This window comes from Puma concolor, chromosome D2 (genome assembly GCF_028749965.1).
Source record: "Puma concolor isolate L17-30 chromosome D2, mPumCon1.1.hap2, whole genome shotgun sequence".
Classification (NCBI taxonomy): Eukaryota; Metazoa; Chordata; class Mammalia; order Carnivora; family Felidae; genus Puma; species Puma concolor.
This window is the reverse complement of record NC_141677.1, coordinates 35,788,631-35,807,717: the sequence shown is the minus strand read 5'-3', so window position 1 is coordinate 35,807,717 and position 19,087 is coordinate 35,788,631. Positions and strand designations below refer to the sequence as shown.

Below are 19,087 nucleotides of genomic sequence, written 5' to 3'. Positions count from 1 at the left end.
GTAGAACAATGTTTACCCCACAGAAAGAATCAGCAAGGAAATTTGCCTGTTTCAAACTTGATGCTGGGTGGAGGTAAAAATATCTTCCCTGAAAATTTAACCAGAAGCCCACCCTCATGAAAGTTTATGGATCTGGAACTCATGCTACCCATGCAGCCCACAAAACTTTAAGCTTAAAATTTATTTCAGCGTGTTCCCAGGTTGACAGTATCCCCAGGCTTTTGGCAGATTCAAATGCAAATCCTCTCTTTGGAAACATATCTTCATGTCAGCCTCGGAAATTACCACAAATAATGAACGTGAGCTCACACACACACACAAAAAACAGGCAGCTTGAGTATGAGGTAGCAGAAACGACAACAAAATCAGAGCTGCAAAAGTTTTAAGTGTAAGGTTAGGCACAAAATAGAAAATGTTTAATATACTTAAAAAAACAAAAGGATTATAAATGGGAGAAAGCAATGAAGAGTTTATCAAAATGAAAGAAGCAGATTTGAGAGAAAGAAATGAAAATGAAAAAAAAAAAAGAAATGTATATTAAAACTCAATGGGCAGATAAAACAGAACATTAGACACCACTAAAGACAGACAGAAACATGATAAAGTAGATCTGGAGGAAGTATCAAGAATGTGACAAAGATATGGTAACTATGTAAGAGGTGAAGAGGTGAAGTGACAGAATGATTAGGGATACATATGTGGTTAAGCTATAAAGAAACGTATGGGAATAAGAATCATAAAATTCAAGATAATGGTTATCTTTGGGGTGGAGAAACAGATGGGATCACAAGGAACACACTGAGATCAAAGATACCAATAAATGTTCTGTTTCTTAAGACAGGTGGTAGGTAGACATATTTTTCATTTATTTTAATTTTTTTAATGTTTATTTTTGAGAGAGAAAGTGCATGTGTGTGCAATTTCACGAGTGGGAAAGGGGCAGAGAGAGGGGGACAAAGGATCGGAAGCAGGCTCTATGCTGATAGCAGACAGCCCAATGTGGCACTCCAACTCATGAACCCAAATATCATGACCTGAGCCAAATTTGGAAGCTTAACGAATCAGCCACCCAAACACCCCTCATATGTTTTTCATTTTAAAATATATGTTTTTTAATATGTTTTAAATGTTTAAAACATATGTTTAATATGTTTTAAAATATATTTAAAATAAAGGTTTTGTGGCGCCTAGGTGGTTCACTGGGTTAAGTGTCCTACTCTCGATGACAGTCTGACTCACATTGTACTGTGGAGCCTGTTTAGAATTCTCTCTCTCTCCCTCTCTCTCTCTCTCTCTGCCTCTCCCCTGCTCACACTCTCTCTCCTTCTCTCAAAAAATAAACTTAAAAAAAAATAAAGTTTTATTTGGGGGTAATTTTAGATTTACAGAAAAACTCCAAACATAATGAACAGAGATCCCATACACCAGTTTGCCCTACATTAACACCTTATATGACCATGGTACATTTGTCTAAACTAAGAAAACAACTTTGTTGAGTTACTACTAGCTGAAGTCCAGACAACTCAGATTTCACTAGTTTTTACTTTAATATCCCTTCTGTTTTTCTGGATCCAATCCATGAAAACCTCTTTGTATTTAGCTGTCATGTGTCCTTAGTCTTCTATTGTCAGTGATAAGTTCTTAGTCTTTCCTTGTTTTTTTATGATCTTGACAGTTTTGAGGAATATTCTTTAGGTATTTTGTACAATGTCCATCTGCTTGGATTTGTCTGATTAGGGCTATGGGTTTGGGGGAAGAATACTCCATGTTCATGTTGCATTTTCCCTACCCCAGGCCTAGAATTAGACATTTCTCTAAAGAACCCTAGATCCTTTTACTGGAGAATGGAATTAACAACCCAGATCTGGGTGTATGTTTGTCACTACTGGGGAATCACTGCTTCCAAGCCTTCTCAGTGGACAGAACTAGGAAATATGTTTATGTACATAATCCATGTATAAACATATATCTGTAATTATTTCTGCATTTACCCATTTTATACATAAGTTCCTAAGAGTATCTCCAACTTTAATCCAGTACCACAGGGTTTTATTCTAGCTCTCCCTTTTGCTTATCTTGTTTATCTGTAATTTCCCTCTCTGACAGTGAGAAACCTAAATAATAATATTCATCATTTTTAGATATTTGTTCAACCCCAGTATACATGCAAAACAGGTTCAAAATTATTAATCCATATCCTTACAAGAAACAAATTTGCCAACTAAAATATAGTGCTTCTGTAACATTCTTTTATCTTCAGCTTAACATTTTCCAGTCAGAACACCATTTTCCAAAGTTACTCAGGTCAGCTCCTTTTTTTCCTCCCATCCTTTCAGGGAGGTAATGTCATGTATTTGTAATAGAGGTAGTCCTTTGTCACCTAAGTTCTTTAATTAGCTTTTTCATGCTGTTGCTATAACATGTAAGACTATGAGATCAATTTTGACATTGTTCACGGCTGAGACTTGGGTTCTAATCCCAAGCAAGTATTTTCTGCATTTATAAAATGCTCTCTAAGGGAAAAACCCATAATGTTTGTTCACACGTATGTTCATATGTTTAGGATTGAAATGTTAAATGGTTTACTAGAGAAATATTAAAATGCAAAATTATATGGAAATGATAATAAACTAGAAAACTATGTTACCACCTATTCAGTGGTGCTATATCAGTTCTGTGATTATTTTATCTTAATAGATATGCTCTGATAGCTGCCCAGTATCACAGATCTAAAGCATTCAATTTCAGAAAGGCATTTCCTCAAATAGATTGACAGATAATACAAGAACAATAAAAATCTTCAGACTGCTTATTTGTACTCTCTCTGGTAAAAAAAAAAAAACAAAAAAACAAAAAAAAAAACACGAGGTATGAAAGTTTCCATCTTATTTACACTTACATAGTGTGGTAAGTTTGTATAGATTTCATGTCCAATTTTAGAATCATGTCCCCAAAGGCAGTGTCATCTGGTAAGATGGTTAACTATATAGGTCTAAGCAGCACAATCTACTTGCTGGCAGTAACATCAGTTAAGGACTTTAAGTTTAGCTTTCTCCCCCTGGTGGTAGTGTCTGTGTTGATAACATTAAAAAAAATATTTGTATAGTACCTTAATGTTTATGGCTGCTCCAGCCAATTATAGGTAAGCAATTTTGGGACAGAAGTAGATTTAAATGAAATCGAATCCCATATCAAAACACTTCTGAAGGAAGTACTTGTCTCCTATAGTTCCCTTTTTTTCCAAAATGCAATTACAACCATTACATCATTGTAAATTACATGCTGGGGTTATCTCAGTAGGTAACTGCCAAATGTAAAACTTACAGAAGGTCTTCAATGTAATAATGATGTTTTATCATTTTAATTACAAACTCTTTAAAAAACTCCCTAAAGTGTACCAATTGGGGTGGTCTAAATTAACACTATCTTAGTAGCCCAAGGGTAGTAAAAATAGATTGAACTACCAAATTTCATCATACTTATAGCAGCTGTCTTCCTGCCTCTAGGAAGCTAAGTATTTAACAAAGCAGACAGCTTGGCATTGGCATCTGATTAGCAGTGTGTGTATTGTCAGATAGAATGTGCTTGGCTCTTTTGTTCCAGGGTTTGATTAGAAATCTGGAAAGCAGTGGCATCATGTAACTATTCTTAAGGCTTCTGAAAGGTAAATAAATTGTGATGCTTCCTCTGGTATTGTACATGAAAACGAATCAATGCTTTTCTGGTAATATGCTTTATCAAATCCCAGAAAATTTAAATAAAGGAATTATTTTTTTAAACAAATCAAAGACTGATTGAAATAGGCAGATCTTAATATCATTTTAAATATTTTATGTAAGAAAAATATTTTTACAATTGAGTGCTTTGAATCACATTGAGTCCTGTAATTAAAATACTGTTGGTGGGGAGGAAATGATCATTTTAGAGCACATAAATAGAAGATTCTATTCCTAAAAATATCAACAGTTTAAATGGAGATTCAGAAAAAATTTTCCAATGCCTCTGAACATCTTATTGGAAAAATAACAATCTTGTAAAAAAAAGTATTGTTTTAATGCAGGTGCCCAAACATTAAACTATAAAACGGTGACTCTCATTACCTTTTCCCCACAAATTTCTTTGAAAATTTATTACAAATGATTGTGCTTATTGGCAAAGTTCAAAATCAGTAGAGTCCATGAAAACAATCTACTTCAATGAGAAGTACATTCTTTTACTCTATCAAATCCATCGGAGGTAATCAGACTGGATGTTTTATTCAACAGGGCTGAAGAAAATTGTTCTACAATAGGTTAATTCAAAATGGCAGCATAGAAAATGCATCTGTCAGTGGGGATCAAATTACAGGGCAAGCTCCTCTCAATGCTTAGAAAAACAAGTCTGCAGTTCTACAGATTATGTGCCTGTGTGTGTTTAAAGGGGTGGGAAAGGAGCTAAATATCTGAGCTAACCTCCAATTAAAGTCAATCATAAAAACAGCCAATTTAATGAGTGCGGATTTCTTTGGGTAATTATAACACCAACCACTTTTTTCTCTTTTAAATCTGTAATTCTGCCTTCTTGTTATTGCTTGCTTTGTCATTAATCGCCTCAGGACCTTGATTTCCTAGCAACAGACTGCCACCAAACATTTGGCTCCTGTTCAACATTTTCTTTGTGAAAAATGGCACTGCTGTTGCCGCCTGGGCTGCTGCAGCTAGACTGGCTGTGTAAGTGCTCTAATAATGTATTCCACTGGAAAAAAAAAATCACATGATATGGGGTGCAATGACTGAGCTCAGTTAATTACTGAGCTGGGAAGTTTATCTACAATCTAAAGGCTGTGTTGAGGGGAAGGGGGATATAAGGATTAAAAAGGTGCTCCTTGCATTATCAATAATTTACAGGTGAGAATTTATAAAGAAATATTTTATTCTTGAGTTGACAGATTTCTGTTTAAGTTTATTTAGAAAGGGGTGGAAAAGGCTAATGTCCCTTAAATGTTACTTGACAAATTCTTTCTTTACAAAATAGCCCCAAACACACAAAAGAATCACAGAACAACTTGCTGTAATTTTAAAAAGCAAATTAACCTATGTATCTGTCAGCTGTTTCTTTTCTACTTAAGGCAAAAATCATGTGTATATGTAAATATGAGATGGCAGAATGAGGTTTTCATTCACAATATGAACACTACACATAATGAAAACAGAATAATTCAAAATATTGTGTTTTGATATACTGTATACCTAAATAACTATTTTAGAAAAATGATAGCAGGATATAGATATTTACAATTATGTTTGAAATGAGTCAATTGAGCTTGAAGGAAGTCATAATTGGAAACCTAATGATAAGGTAGGTATTTTACCATTTTTTACTTGGTAGGTTTATTAAGATTTTTTTATGCCTTAGAAATACTACCAACTGCAGTAATAATAGTTATGGAAATTAACATGGCATGTCAGATATGGTTCGCTGATACCTTGCTTTAGTTCTCAGAAAAATGGCTATCTAAGAATGGCATGTTTCAGGATTGCTGTCAGGATATGATAATTTAATATACCCAAGAGTACACTAAGTATTATGGAAGCATCTGTGAAACTAATAAGTCAGTGGACATTCCGATTCTTACCAATGTCTACACACTTTATAAAAAACTTCCCACAAAGTACAGTCCCAATTCAGCTCACATGAGGAAGAGAAAATGCTAGTCTACATGAAAATATCACACTGACCACCATGACAGACTAAAATAAAAATGACAGTAGGGAATATTTATAAAGGAGCAATAAAATTAAAAGGTCTTTGTTATATTAAGGTAGTTAAAATATACACACATTTTTAGAAGACAGAAAACAAATTACAGATATTTAAATGATGTTATAGAATTCTGTTTATTACTGGCCTGAAACCACATCATCTCACCACTGAGTCTGACTCTCCACTTTAATATATTTTTACAAAAATCAATTCTTAGTTGAAATAAGAAAGTAAATATATATTCACAATCAGAAAAGTTTTAGAAATTCGGAGTGGACATTTTTAATTATGGCACTGTAACTAGAATAAATATCAATTTAATTCACTATTTACTATGACAGAGTTTGTTGACTTGGGCTCCAAGAATTAGCAAAAAGTCTTTTGAAATCTATAAACTTTCAAAAATTAAATGAAAAATTTGTGAGTAAATAATTTTTTCTGGGAGAGTTCAAAACTAAGAAAAGATTAAAAACCACTACTCTTAGAATATCAAGCCACCAGAGAAATGCTAGGTATATTCACAAGTAAAATATTGTTTTAAATTTGAATTTAGTTTATTATAGCTGTCAAATGAAATAAATGTTAACCTTATAAGAAACCATGTACGTGTAAAAATATTTTTGAGGAATGAATAATGAAATATATGGCATTCTTTTACTTTACTATATGTGTATTTTCCTGGAAAAGTTGAACCAGGAAATTTTTGGTGTGTTATTTTACATTTTATATTTTATTTGATTGTGACTTTCTTCATATCCTTTAAACTTAACAATACTATAATAATACAGTGTGGTCTTAAATTCTTTATAGAATGAAGAAAGAAATACTTTCAAAAAGGAATATAAAAAATGACTAGAAAAATTTGTGCCATTCATCTGTATAGAGAAGAAGAAGAATGCAATTTGGAAAAGCAGCAATCTATCATTCATAACATCTTCAACTATCTGGGATTTGCTAATGTCAGGACAATGTCAGAGAAAAAGACAGTCTGGATATATCCTAGAAGTCTAGAGGTTTCCCTCCAGCTTCTAGAAGCTATTTCCAAGGGGTAGAGAGAAAACACATGATGGACACAAGATGTTAGAGTAAAATGAGCCGTATTAAAGAGCTGTGAAACCTGTATGGTCTGAACTTGAGTAACAGCAATATGAATTTATATATGAACTTGCCTTCCTGAATAAGTACTGGAAGGAAGAAAACTGTTTTTTTCTTTTTCATCCCACTTTACCACATTTTTAAGTTTTTAAAAAACTTCATCTACTATATGTCATCCACTCGAACAAAAAATTGGTATTTTAAAGAACTGACCCCAAAACATAGTTATATTGTATCTAGAACAAATAAGTGAGAACAAAAGCTTGAAAGACCCTCTTTAAAGTGTCTGCAAAAGAGAAATAGGTAGCAGCAAGAAATCAAAATAGACTTATTATGACTTCCATTACATATATCAAAAAACAAAGACATAAATTATTTGTCTAATTAGGAACAACTGTATCATTTATAATCATAAAACCTGAATATCATTGAAATTATTATGACAGATGTAGAAATAAGATGGAATCCAAGGGCCATGGAGAATAACTGTTAATGGGTACAAAGTTTCTTTCCTTCTGTGGTGATGTGAATGCTCTAAAATTAGATTATGGTGATGGTTGGAGAATTCTGTAAATATACTAACAATCATCGAATTGTACATTTTAAACAGATGAACTTTATGGTATATAAATATCTCATAAAGTTATTATAAAAAGATTAAAGCCAATTTTATTTATCTAGAATAGTGACAACAGAACATATGGGTTAAGTCATATAAGCTATAAAGCCTCTATGTGTACAGAAAGTATGTTGAAAAACATTTACACTTATACATACAGATACTAGACTGTTTATGTCCAGGTTATACACAATTCCAATGGTATGACAACACATAAAAATGTACACTGCCATCATAATGTCTATAAATTTTCCCTCTCTTAATCATGTTTATTAAAGAGATTTAGTAAATATTCCATCTTCCCAAGCAATTGCTGACTGGTCTGAAATATATAAATAAAGTAAATGGAAGTGGAAACATTTCAGTAGATGGTTTGTTAATTCATTTGGGGCTCTGTGTAAGGGCCTACTGTCTTAACAACTAAGTGCTATACACATGTTTATTTTCTTACCATTCTAAGGCAATTAGCACATAGTGTGGTTTCCAACTTCACATAAAACTCCAGGGCTTAATTATAACACCACAAGTCCAAAACACAAAAATGTCTAATATTTATCTTTAGAGCTCAAAACTTCTTTAACCAATACTATCATAGTTCTACAAAGTGAAAAGATTATTCTACTTCACTAAAATTAATCTTACTTTAATTTTTTTTAAGTTTATTTATTTTGGGGAGCGGGGAGCAAGTGTGGGAGAGGGGCAGAGAGACAGAGAATCCCAAGCAGGCTCTGCACAGGTGTGCAGCATGGAGCCTGATGAAGGGCTCAAACTCACTAACCACAGGATCATGACTTGAGCCAAAAACAAGAGTCAGATTCTTAACTGATTGAGCCACCCAGAAGCCCCCAAAATAATCTTAGTTTAATATCCTATAGATTCCCTTTCCTTGAGTTTTACATTTGATAACTTGCCAAAATAAGACTTGACAAAAATAACAGGAATAAAAGAGTAAATCGTACAACTTGGAGAATATAGTTATCTATAAAAATCACAAAGCATTAGTCTAAAAATCTCGTACTGTTTTTAGCATTTAACATGCCCCCTCAAAAAAATTCTAGAGAGGGGCGCCTGGGTGGCGCAGTCGGTTAAGCGTCCGACTTCAGCCAGGTCACGATCTCGCGGTCCGTGAGTTCGAGCCCTGCGTCAGGCTCTGGGCTGATGGCTCAGAGCCTGGAGCCTGTTTCCGATTCTGTGTCTCCCTCTCTCTCTGCCCCTCCCCCGTTCATGCTCTGTCTCTCTCTGTCCCAAAAATAAATAAACGTTGAAAATAAAATAAAATAAAATAAAAATTCTAGAGAAATCAGAAATGAATACAAATAGAATTTCTATAATCACACTCTCATTTGAAAAATTTTCTATCAAGAATCAAAGACTATCCCTATTAAGGAAGAAGTAAAAACACTAATCATTTGGGCAGCTCTCTGAACATTAATAGATATATGAAGAATTCTTTATAAAGTTAAAAACTAAATTCTAATGCTAACACCTAAGAAGCAACATAAGTCTTTTTCTTGAATCTCTCTACACTGTATCTGAGCTAAAGAAAAATGTGTTTATTTACCACACAGTTTTGGACTTTATTTGAAAGTATACAATTTGGCACATAAAATTTTAAACCACGTTATGATAAAGATTTGGGTATACTAAATGTCAGGGAATTATACACAAACACGAAATGCTCAAAAGAGGGAAAATAAACCTCCACATATTTCTTTGCTTTATTTTTGAATTTATAAATATAATACTTTATGTCACCTGCAAAGCTGTTTTCAAATAAAGACTTAACAATTCATAGTAACCTCTAATGAAGTTAATGAAGAAGTACAGAACAGGATGGTTAAAAATACAGGAACAAATCCAAATGATGATCACTGACTTGACCAATATAATGAGAATTCCAATACATAAGAGTTGAAAAACTGCATTTAGAACACAGATAAAATGAAAAGTCTATGGTTCAACCATCCTATGAACTATAGTTCAACCATCCTATCTTCTTATGTAATAATCTCAGAAGAATATTGTAAAGATTAACAAATTCCAAAAAAGTGTTTTAAATTCTAAGTGTTTCGTTAAGAATTGTGACTTATTAAATCAGTTGTCATTTACAAAATAGCTTCAATTTTTTAAAATTCCATTAGTTTACTTACTCTGCCAAAATATATTCATTATAACAGTACAACTTTCAAAAGATAACATTACAAAGCCTTTTTCCATGGTTTAGTAAGATTTAAGGCAATGAGTTTAAGTTACTGTCCATAAGTTAGTAAAACTTTTCTATCTTCAACTGTCCAGATTTTTTGTCCTTTTCCTCTGGAAAGGACAGAGAGCCCAGGGAGTTAAGGAGATAGAGTGGAGGGTGGGAAGAACTGGGTAGTTAGAGTTCAGAGGCAAGAATAGCAGAGAAGAGAAAACTTTACAGAGAATACTGGAAACCTACAGTGGATTCCTCTATCAACATTCATCAGATCAGAGCCTGGGAATGAGTCATTCAAAAGAATTAGAGGGAAAAGGATTAGAGGAAACAGTACTTGGGGCACACATAATTCTGGGAATAGTGCCTGTTTCCACCATCTACAACATAATTAATGTGGCACTGCATAGAGCACAGGAAGGTCTCACTTCAGTAGTAGGGAATGTTTAGCTTTAGACCAGGGTCTCTTAACCTTGGCTGTACTGATATTTAGAAATGGATAATCCTTTATTGTGGAGTGCTGTCTCATACAGTACAGGATGTTTGGCAACATTCCTGTCTTATATTTACTAGTAGGAACATTCACTCATCACAATAATAAATATGTCCAGATTTTACCAAATGTCCCGAAGGGGGAAAATTGTCCCTGGTTGAGAAACCATTGCCATTAAAAGAGTACTACTCCGGACTCACCTAACAAATCATAAAAGCAAGACCCAAAATATATTGAATTTGCTCCAAGTAACATAACTGCATCCCAGAATAAACCTCAATAAAATTTACCAATGAAAACTAATGATAACTAAACATATAAAGAGAAAGGAAAACACAATTCTTAATAAGGAGGATAACTAACCACTCAAAACTATCCCAGAATTGACAAAGATGTAAAGACTAATAGAGAAAGATATCAAAATAGTTCTTTTAACTGTGTTTTATGTGTCCAAAGTAGAGACGAAGAAGAGATAAAAGACTCAATTCAATCTTCTAGATATGAAAACAACAAATAAGATGAAAAATACTCTGGATGGGATTAATGACAGTTCAGATATAGGAGATAATATTAGTGAACTAGAAGGCATAGCAAAAGAAACAATCCAAAGTGAAACACACAGTGAAAAAAAAGTATCCAAAAAAATGAAAAGGGTCGCATCACTGAGCTACGGAGACAACTTCATGGGTAATTTGAGACCCAGAGGTGAAGGGCAGCTGGGCAGAAAATATATTTAAAATAATGGCTGAAAACATTCCAAAAATAATAAAAATTATAAATCCACAGCTGCAAGAAGTTAAACAAACCCCATGCACAAGAAATATAAAAAAGAATACACTAAGGCACAATATAATCAAGCTGATCAAACCCAGTAATAAATAAAATATCTTAACAGCAGCCAGGGTTGGGGGTATGTGGAATGTTACATCCAAAGGAACAAAGGTATGGATGTCAGATTTCTTATTAAAAAAAACAATTCAGAGAGAAGATAGTAAAGCAACATTTTTCAAGTACTGAAAGACAAAAAAACTGTCAAAGTAGAATTGGCAAAAATCTCTTTTAAAAATAAAGGTGAAAAAAAGAAGTTTTCAAACATACAAAAACTGAAAACATTCATCACCAACAGACCCAAATATATGAAATGCTAAAAATGTTCTTTAGGCAGAAGGAAAATTATACCAGATGGAAATCTAATTCTAAGCAAAAGAATTAAGAGAACTGGAAGTGGTAATTAAATGAATAAATAGGTTTTTTAAATTATTGAAATCTCTTTAAAAGATATTTGACAATTTAAACAAAAATAATGCTACACTGTTTATAACATGAGTAAAAATAAAATTTGTCTGTTCATTGTATGTCAATTATATATTAATAAAGCTATGTTAAAAAAACAATTAAAATATTAAAAAAGGAAAATGCGTGACAGTGATAACATAAAGACTTGGAGAGGTGAAACTGAAGTATACTATTGTAAGGTTTTTATACTATATGTGACAGGATATAGTATTATTTGAAGGAAGACACGGCTCAGTCAGGAGAGCTTGTGACTCTTGATCCCAGTGTCGTGAGTGCAAGCCCCACACTGGACACAAAGCTTACTTAATTAAAAAAAAAAAAAAAATGAACACAGTAATGAGTTGAAGATGTATACTATCAGCCCTAATGCAGTCACTAAAATAAAAAATAAATAAATAAAGAGTAAGAGATATTAACCCAATGATGGAAATAAAAATACTGGATTAACCTAAAAGAAAGCAGGACAGAATAAAAATAGAATGAAGGACAAAGAAGACAAACAGAAGACAAACACCAAGATGATGAACTTAAATCTAATCATATCAATAATCATATTACATGGGAATGGTATAAACATCCCAATTAAAAGACAGACATTTTCAGGCTGGATAAAAAAATAGGATCCAACAAAATCTTGTCTACAAGAGATGCACTTTATTTTTTTTAAGTTTATTTATTTATTTTGAGAGAGAGTAAGAGAGGGTGTGAGCAGGGGAGGGGTAGAGAGAGAGGGAGAGAGAATTCGACATGGGGCTTGAACTCAGGAGCTGTGAGATCATAACCTGAACCAAAATGAAGAGCCGGGCATTTAACCAATTGAGCCACCCAGGCACCGCAAAAGATGCACTTAAAAAATAAAGACACAAAATAGATTATTAGCAAAAGGGTAGAAAAAGATATACCAAGATATTAATAGTAAAAAAAAAAAGTTGAATTGGCTATATTAATATCAGAGTATCAGACAGAATAATTAGTGGGGACAAAGTATAATACCAGGATTAAATGTTTCAAATGATAAATGGGTCATATAATTAACCCTACATCCTTATGGACCTAATAACAGAGCTTCAAACACATTGAAGAAAAATCTGATAGAAATGCAGAGAGGAATATACAAATCCATAATAGTAGTAAAAGGAAGATCTCTGGGAAATATCCATATTTAGAAAATAAACAATATGCTTCTAAATAATTCAAGCCAAGGAAGAAAGTAAAAGAGAAAGTAGAAAGTTTTACAAGCTGAATGAAAATGAAAACATGACATATCAAAATTTGTGGGAGGCAGCCAAATCAATACTCACAGAGAAATTTTATAGCACTAAAGGTCTAAAGCAAAAAGTCTCAAATCAATAAATTATGCTTCCACCTTGAGAAAGAAAGCAAAGATGGAGTATGAATGGGGGGGTGAGGATGAAGGATGAAGAGTAGAAGAGGAGCAAATTAAATCTAAAGTAAGCAAAAATAAGGAAATAATAAAGAACAGAAATAAAAACCAACCTGGACTCAGGTTTCCCATAGAAAGTGCTAGGAAATAAAGCAATATCTACAAAGAAGTACTTTGTATTACACCAAATAAGTTGTCATTTTTATATAAAGCAGTAAGAAGTAAATAAAATCTCAAGGAGAGAGAGAAGCTCTGAGTCCTTCCTTGGGATAAAAATGACAAAATGCAGCCAAATGAGGGATATCAAAATAAACAATAAAGAAATAGGAGGATGGAGTAAAATACTTGTGGTGGTTGAGCATTTAACTCATTTAAATATAGAAACAAGACTGTAAGTATTATGGCTATAGAATAGAATGCAAATATTAAAACACTAAAAATGCAAAGATAAAATAAAAATATAAGTATAAAAAATCAAGAACAGGATAAAATGCTGTGGGCTAATTTTCTCATTTTTCATAACATTAATATTGTTTTAAAAAGGAAATCCATAGTTTAGAAAAATGAATAGCTCCAATTTCCTAATTTTTTTCATAAATCTTTCCTAAATATCATAGCCTTAAAAAGGCTATTATAAGAAGTATTTCTTGCAAGAGAATATGATGTTAAGGTGAACAGCACCTGGAATTTATATTTTCAAAAATACAATTAACTGTCACCATAACTGTAATCCCTTATCACATACTAGGAAAAAACTGAGGAATTTGGTTTAAACATGGAAAAACTGAGTTTACATGCCATAAATGGAACACTTCCTATGAAGGTTAAAAAAAAGATGTAAACACTTACTTAAACCAAAAGAAAATATTGGTATATGCGTATTCCATTTTAGCTTTTATCAGTGAAGTTTCTGATGTGAACTCTGCATTGTTAAGTTCACTGAATTATGTGACAAAAAAGACAATCAAGGTTTTGGGTTTTCTTAATGCTCATGAGCATTATTTATTTATGGAATAGTGGAAAGAAGAGCCGAGTATGTAGATCTGGTTTATTTTACATAATGCACATAGATGTCTTAATTATGGAAATTCGTTGAATAGATACACTGAGCTGCTTCCTCAGGCCAAGAAATTTTGAAATGAAAGAGTTCCCAGAATTTCAACTTGTTAAACCTCAGCTATTTATAATGACAATGTGAGAAGACTGCTGACCCTACAGAACCAATATGGAGGAGTCCACCTAATTTGTTGAAATATGTATAGATATATCTACTCAATCTAAACTTGTGGTTTGAGGATATGCTAGGAAAAGACTATCCTGGATGTCTGGACCTTGAAGGAAACTAAAGGATTAAAAGAACTGCAGAGGTGTTATATTTAAGTGATGAATCACTAAATTCTACTCCTGAAACTAATATTACACTGTATGTTAACTAGGATTTAAATAATAACTTGAAACTTAAAAAATTAATTAATTTAAAAAATAATAAAAGAAATGCAGAACGTCTTTGTACACATAACATTACATTTCAGAAGAGATTTCACAGATTTTAATGAATAAGCATTATGGACTTAGTTAATATCAAAATAAATAGTTGTAGAGGGGTGCCTGGATGGCTCTGTAGGTTCACTGTCTGACTCTTGGTTTCAGCTCAAGTCATGATCTCACCGTTTGGGGGTTCAAGCCCTGTGTTGGGCTCTGCAATGGTGGCATGGACCAGGCTTGGGATTCTGTCTCCCTCTCTGCCACCCCCTCAAAAATAAATAAACAGGGGCACCTGGATGGCTCAGTCAAGCATCTGACTTTGGCTTGGGTCATGATCTCATGGTTTGTGAATTCAAGCCCCACATCGGGCTCTCTGCTGTCAGCGTGGAGCCTGCTTTGGATCCTTTGTGCCCCTTCTCTCTCTGCTCCTCCCCCACTCATGCTATCTTTCTTACAAATAAACATTTATAAACAAACAGTAAAAAAAAAAATAGTTGTAGAATATACAGCATCCCAGGTATTCCTTATGACTCTTATATTTTCAGAACGATTTTAAAATAGCCAAACTCTCAGCAAACTATCAACTTGCCTGGCAATGTAAAACAGCATTCCTTTTACAAAATTGCTGAAATAGAAACTAAGGGCTAACAGCTCAGAGATATCAACTGGAATCCATTTTTGGTATTTGTTTCTGGCTGTTTATTTTTAACAAGTTTTAAAAATAATTCAATCTTCTTTATTAATTTGACCCAAACTGAGCGCTCTACATTTTATATAAACCTGGACTTATATAAATTGTTAATATTATAAAAATTTGAATTTGCCCAAAGTTGGCTACATGCACTATGGTACATAATTATTAAAAACTGTAAGTTGTTTGCAAGTTGGGTCTATACTACCATAAAAATTCCATTCATCCAGGCTTGGCCTATGTTAAATATACATAACTGTTTAAGACTGAGTGTTTCCACTCATAATTTGGAGTCCAATTGCTATATATCAAAATAGAATTATAATTATTTGCTAAATGTAGTTTTCCACCATAATATATTATCATACTTCATAGCCAATATAAATAACATAAATAATGCCAAATTTTAAACCAGGTGTTCTATGAAAATCAGATTTTCAAATGCATGATGGTTTGAAATAGCATGTAAATTCCCCTTAAAGAACCACACTACAAAACAGGCACCCAAGATAGTAACAAAAAAATGAGGCCCTTTAGAAAAATAAAATAGAAGATAATGAAGAGGGAAAATTTCTTAATTTTTGAAATGTTTTCTCACATACTGTCAAAAGAGCTAACATCCTGTATATAATCCTCTCAACGTAAGAATTTACTTGACATTATAAAGGGGTATGATTTGCCTTATAGAGGAATCAATAATAACCTTGTAAAGCCTAAAGCAGTGAACATAAACATGTTGTAGGAGACATTAACACTAGACTGAAAGAAATAATTATATTTTCAATAAACATGTTACTACTGGATAATCAATTTTTTACACGTCTTTGCAGCTGTTTCACAGCTCAGGTAGTGAATGGCAGCAGCTGTTATACCAAAACCATATATTATATGCATATGAGGTACTTCTAATTTCTCGTAGGTATCTACTTATTTGTGATCAGGCACATTTAACTCATATTAAATAAAAACAAGGTATTCATGGGGTGATTAATTCAGGGAAATTTTAGTACCATCTTATTTTAGAAATGAACTCTTAACCAATTATTTTTATGTCAGAATATTTAATAATTCAAATTACATGCTGCCCTTATTCCCAGATTTAAGAGATTGTCACGATCAATGTTTCTGAAATATTAAATTAAAACATGTCATAGTAATTACTATGGAATAAACAGCAATTAAGATTTTTTTAGGCAAATAAGCTCTGTTTGCAGTGAATATTTATACTACTACTATTTTCCCACACAATGCATGCATCATTCGCAACAAGCAGCCTGAAAATATAAAATGTAAATTTTTAGAATTACTTCAAAAGATCTTAAGAAACTGATTTAATATGGAAGTTGATACTTACCTAAGACACATCTATGTATAATGTATCCAAAAAGAGGTAGACTTGAATGTAAGTAATACAAATAATGTTACATGGAATGATCATGTTTCTATTCTGTATTTATAATAATGATTCCGATATATGCATTGACATGGGCTAATAATTTGCAGGATAAGTAAAAGACAATTATTTAAAAACGTATATCCACTAAAAAACTATACTTAACAGTGTAAATATGTACCAGAAATTTGAATTAGGTAAATACTTACTGCTATATAATAAACTCTTGCTTTTTGTACCAATGTCCAGTTTTTCTCCATATCAAGATGTTTTTCCTTTTTATAACAATTGGCAGCAGCAAGATTAGCTACAAGGGACCTAAGACAACAATAAAAAGCAATTAGGCTGTAATACGATAGTTAAAAGTTGTCATGTACTTGTATAAAATTAATTAACAATACATTTTGCAAATTTTGGTTTACATTTTAATTGTTAATTTTTTTAATTTAAAAAAAAGTTTTTTTAAATTTACATCCCAAATTAGCTAGCATATAGTGCAACAATGATTTCAGGAGTAGATTCCTTAGTGCCCCTTATCCATTTACCTCATCCCCCCTCCCACAACTGTCCCAGTAACCCTCAGTTTGTTCTCCATATTTATGAGTCCTTTCTGTTTTGTCCCCCTCCCTGTTTTTATATTATTTTTGTTTCCCTTCCCTTATGTTCATCTGTTTTGTCTCTTAAAAGTCCTCATATGAATGAAGTCATATGATTTTTGTCTTTCTCTGCCTAATTTCACTCAGCATAATACCTTCCAGTTCCATCCACGTAGTTGCAAATGGCAAGATTTCATTGTTTTTGATTGCTGAGTAATACTCCATTGTGTGTGTGTGTGTGTGTGTGTGTGTGTGTGTGTGTGTGTATACACACACACATATATATGTATATATATATATATATATATATATATATATATATATATATACACCACATCTTCTTTATCCATTCATCCATCGATGGACATTTGGGCTCTTTCCATACTTTGGCTATTGTGGATAGTGCTGCTATAAACATTGGGGTGCATGTGTCCCTTTGAAACAGCACACCTGTATCCCTTGGACAAATGCCTAGTAGTGCAATTGCTGGGTCGTAGGGTAGTTCTATTTTTAGTTTTTTGAGGAACCTCCATACTGTTTTCAAGAGTGGCTGCACCAGCTTGCATTCCCATAATTCTTAATTTTTTAATTGCTACACATTGATTTTATAAATGTAAATAAAATTAAATTTGTTTTGAGCACTTTTTGAGACTTCTCTGTTACCTTTGAGATAAATAGAGATATTGTTCCTTGTTTTAATACCACCTATTTTGAAAAACTGGAATTTGTTTCCTTTGGTACTGAAATGATAACATTATCCATTTCCTATATTTTAATGGTTTAAAATGCAGTTAGGAAATTAAACTATGTTGTTATGCAAAAAAAGACATATGAACATATGTACCTATATACAAAAACTTCAGTTTTTAACTATCAACATGTTATATACACTGTTTAACCTAATGCTTTAAAAGCCAGGTATGGGATTAATTTCACAAAACACACATATAAATGTAGGCCCTATTTACTATGACATATTAATTTGCAAACCAATACATTTTAAAGATTGGAGTAATTTAAAATTAATTTCTCTAGACGAAAACTCCCTATACTGGTCCAGTTTTGCAGCTGAAGAATCTAAGCAGGACACTGCATTTAAAATCTTGCTACAAGTGCCAGATAGTAATTTTGGTTATTGTACAACAAATACAGTTAATAAAATAATTATTTATGTTAAATACAAATCAATAAAAATATTTTCTTCCTCATTCTGATTCTGGAATTAGAAATAACTTGCCATTTTTTTCACTCTCACAAGGGAACAGTTATGGTTAAAAAAAATAGACATATCATTTCATCACTTGACATTTTTATAAAATGGTTGGTTCTTCTGTTAAGGAAAAAAAAACTAATTCCCTTCCAAAACATATTTCTACTCATCCATATGCCAATTGACTACTTCAGGATACATCAATTCAAATTTATGCCCGATTAAATGATTAAAAATAATAACAGTATGAATCAATATATTTATATGCAAATATTACTATATTACAAAGTTAAGAATAATTAGGCCCAATTTATAAAAAATATTTAATTTAGAGGTACCTGGGTGGCTCAGTCAGTTAAGCATCCGACTCTTGGTTTCGGCTCAGGTCATGATCTTACGGTTCATGGGTTCGAGCCCATGTCAGGCTCTGCGCTGACAGGGCGAAGCCTGCTTGGTATCCTCTCTCTCTCCGTCTCTCTCTGCCTCTTCCCTGCTTGCATTGTCTCTCTCTCACTCTCTCCCTAAAATAATAAACTTATTTTTTTAAGTTTATTCAACAGGGAGAGAGCGTGCACTCACATGAGCAGGAGGGACAGAGAGAGAGGGAGAAAGAGAATCCCAAGCAGGTTCTGTACTGTCAATGCAGAGTCTAACACCAGGCTTGATCTCACAAACTGTGAGATCATTACCTGAGTTGAAGCCAAGAGTCGGACACTTAACTGACTGCTTAACTAACCACCCAGGCACTCCTAAAACATATTCTAGTAGTCATGACTTTAGCAAAATTTTGACAGAAATAATTATACATAAAAATAAAAAGCAAACACTTGTGGTACCAGTTACTAACTTCTATTTTGATAATAAAATTACTCTTTGATAGTAAACTACA

General features: G+C 32.8%; 1 protein-coding gene across 5 annotated transcripts in view; it reads right to left on the bottom strand.

Moving 5' to 3' along the window:
* Positions 1–19,087, bottom strand: part of ADK (adenosine kinase) — a 524,109-nt gene that overhangs the window by 258,081 nt on the left and 246,941 nt on the right. For all 5 annotated transcript variants that reach the window (XM_025917987.2, XM_086680037.1, XM_086680040.1 and 2 more), the window contains one exon: positions 16,602–16,710. In XM_025917987.2, the coding sequence (XP_025773772.1) occupies positions 16,602–16,710 (109 nt within the window). The remainder of the gene's footprint in view (positions 1–16,601; positions 16,711–19,087) is intronic.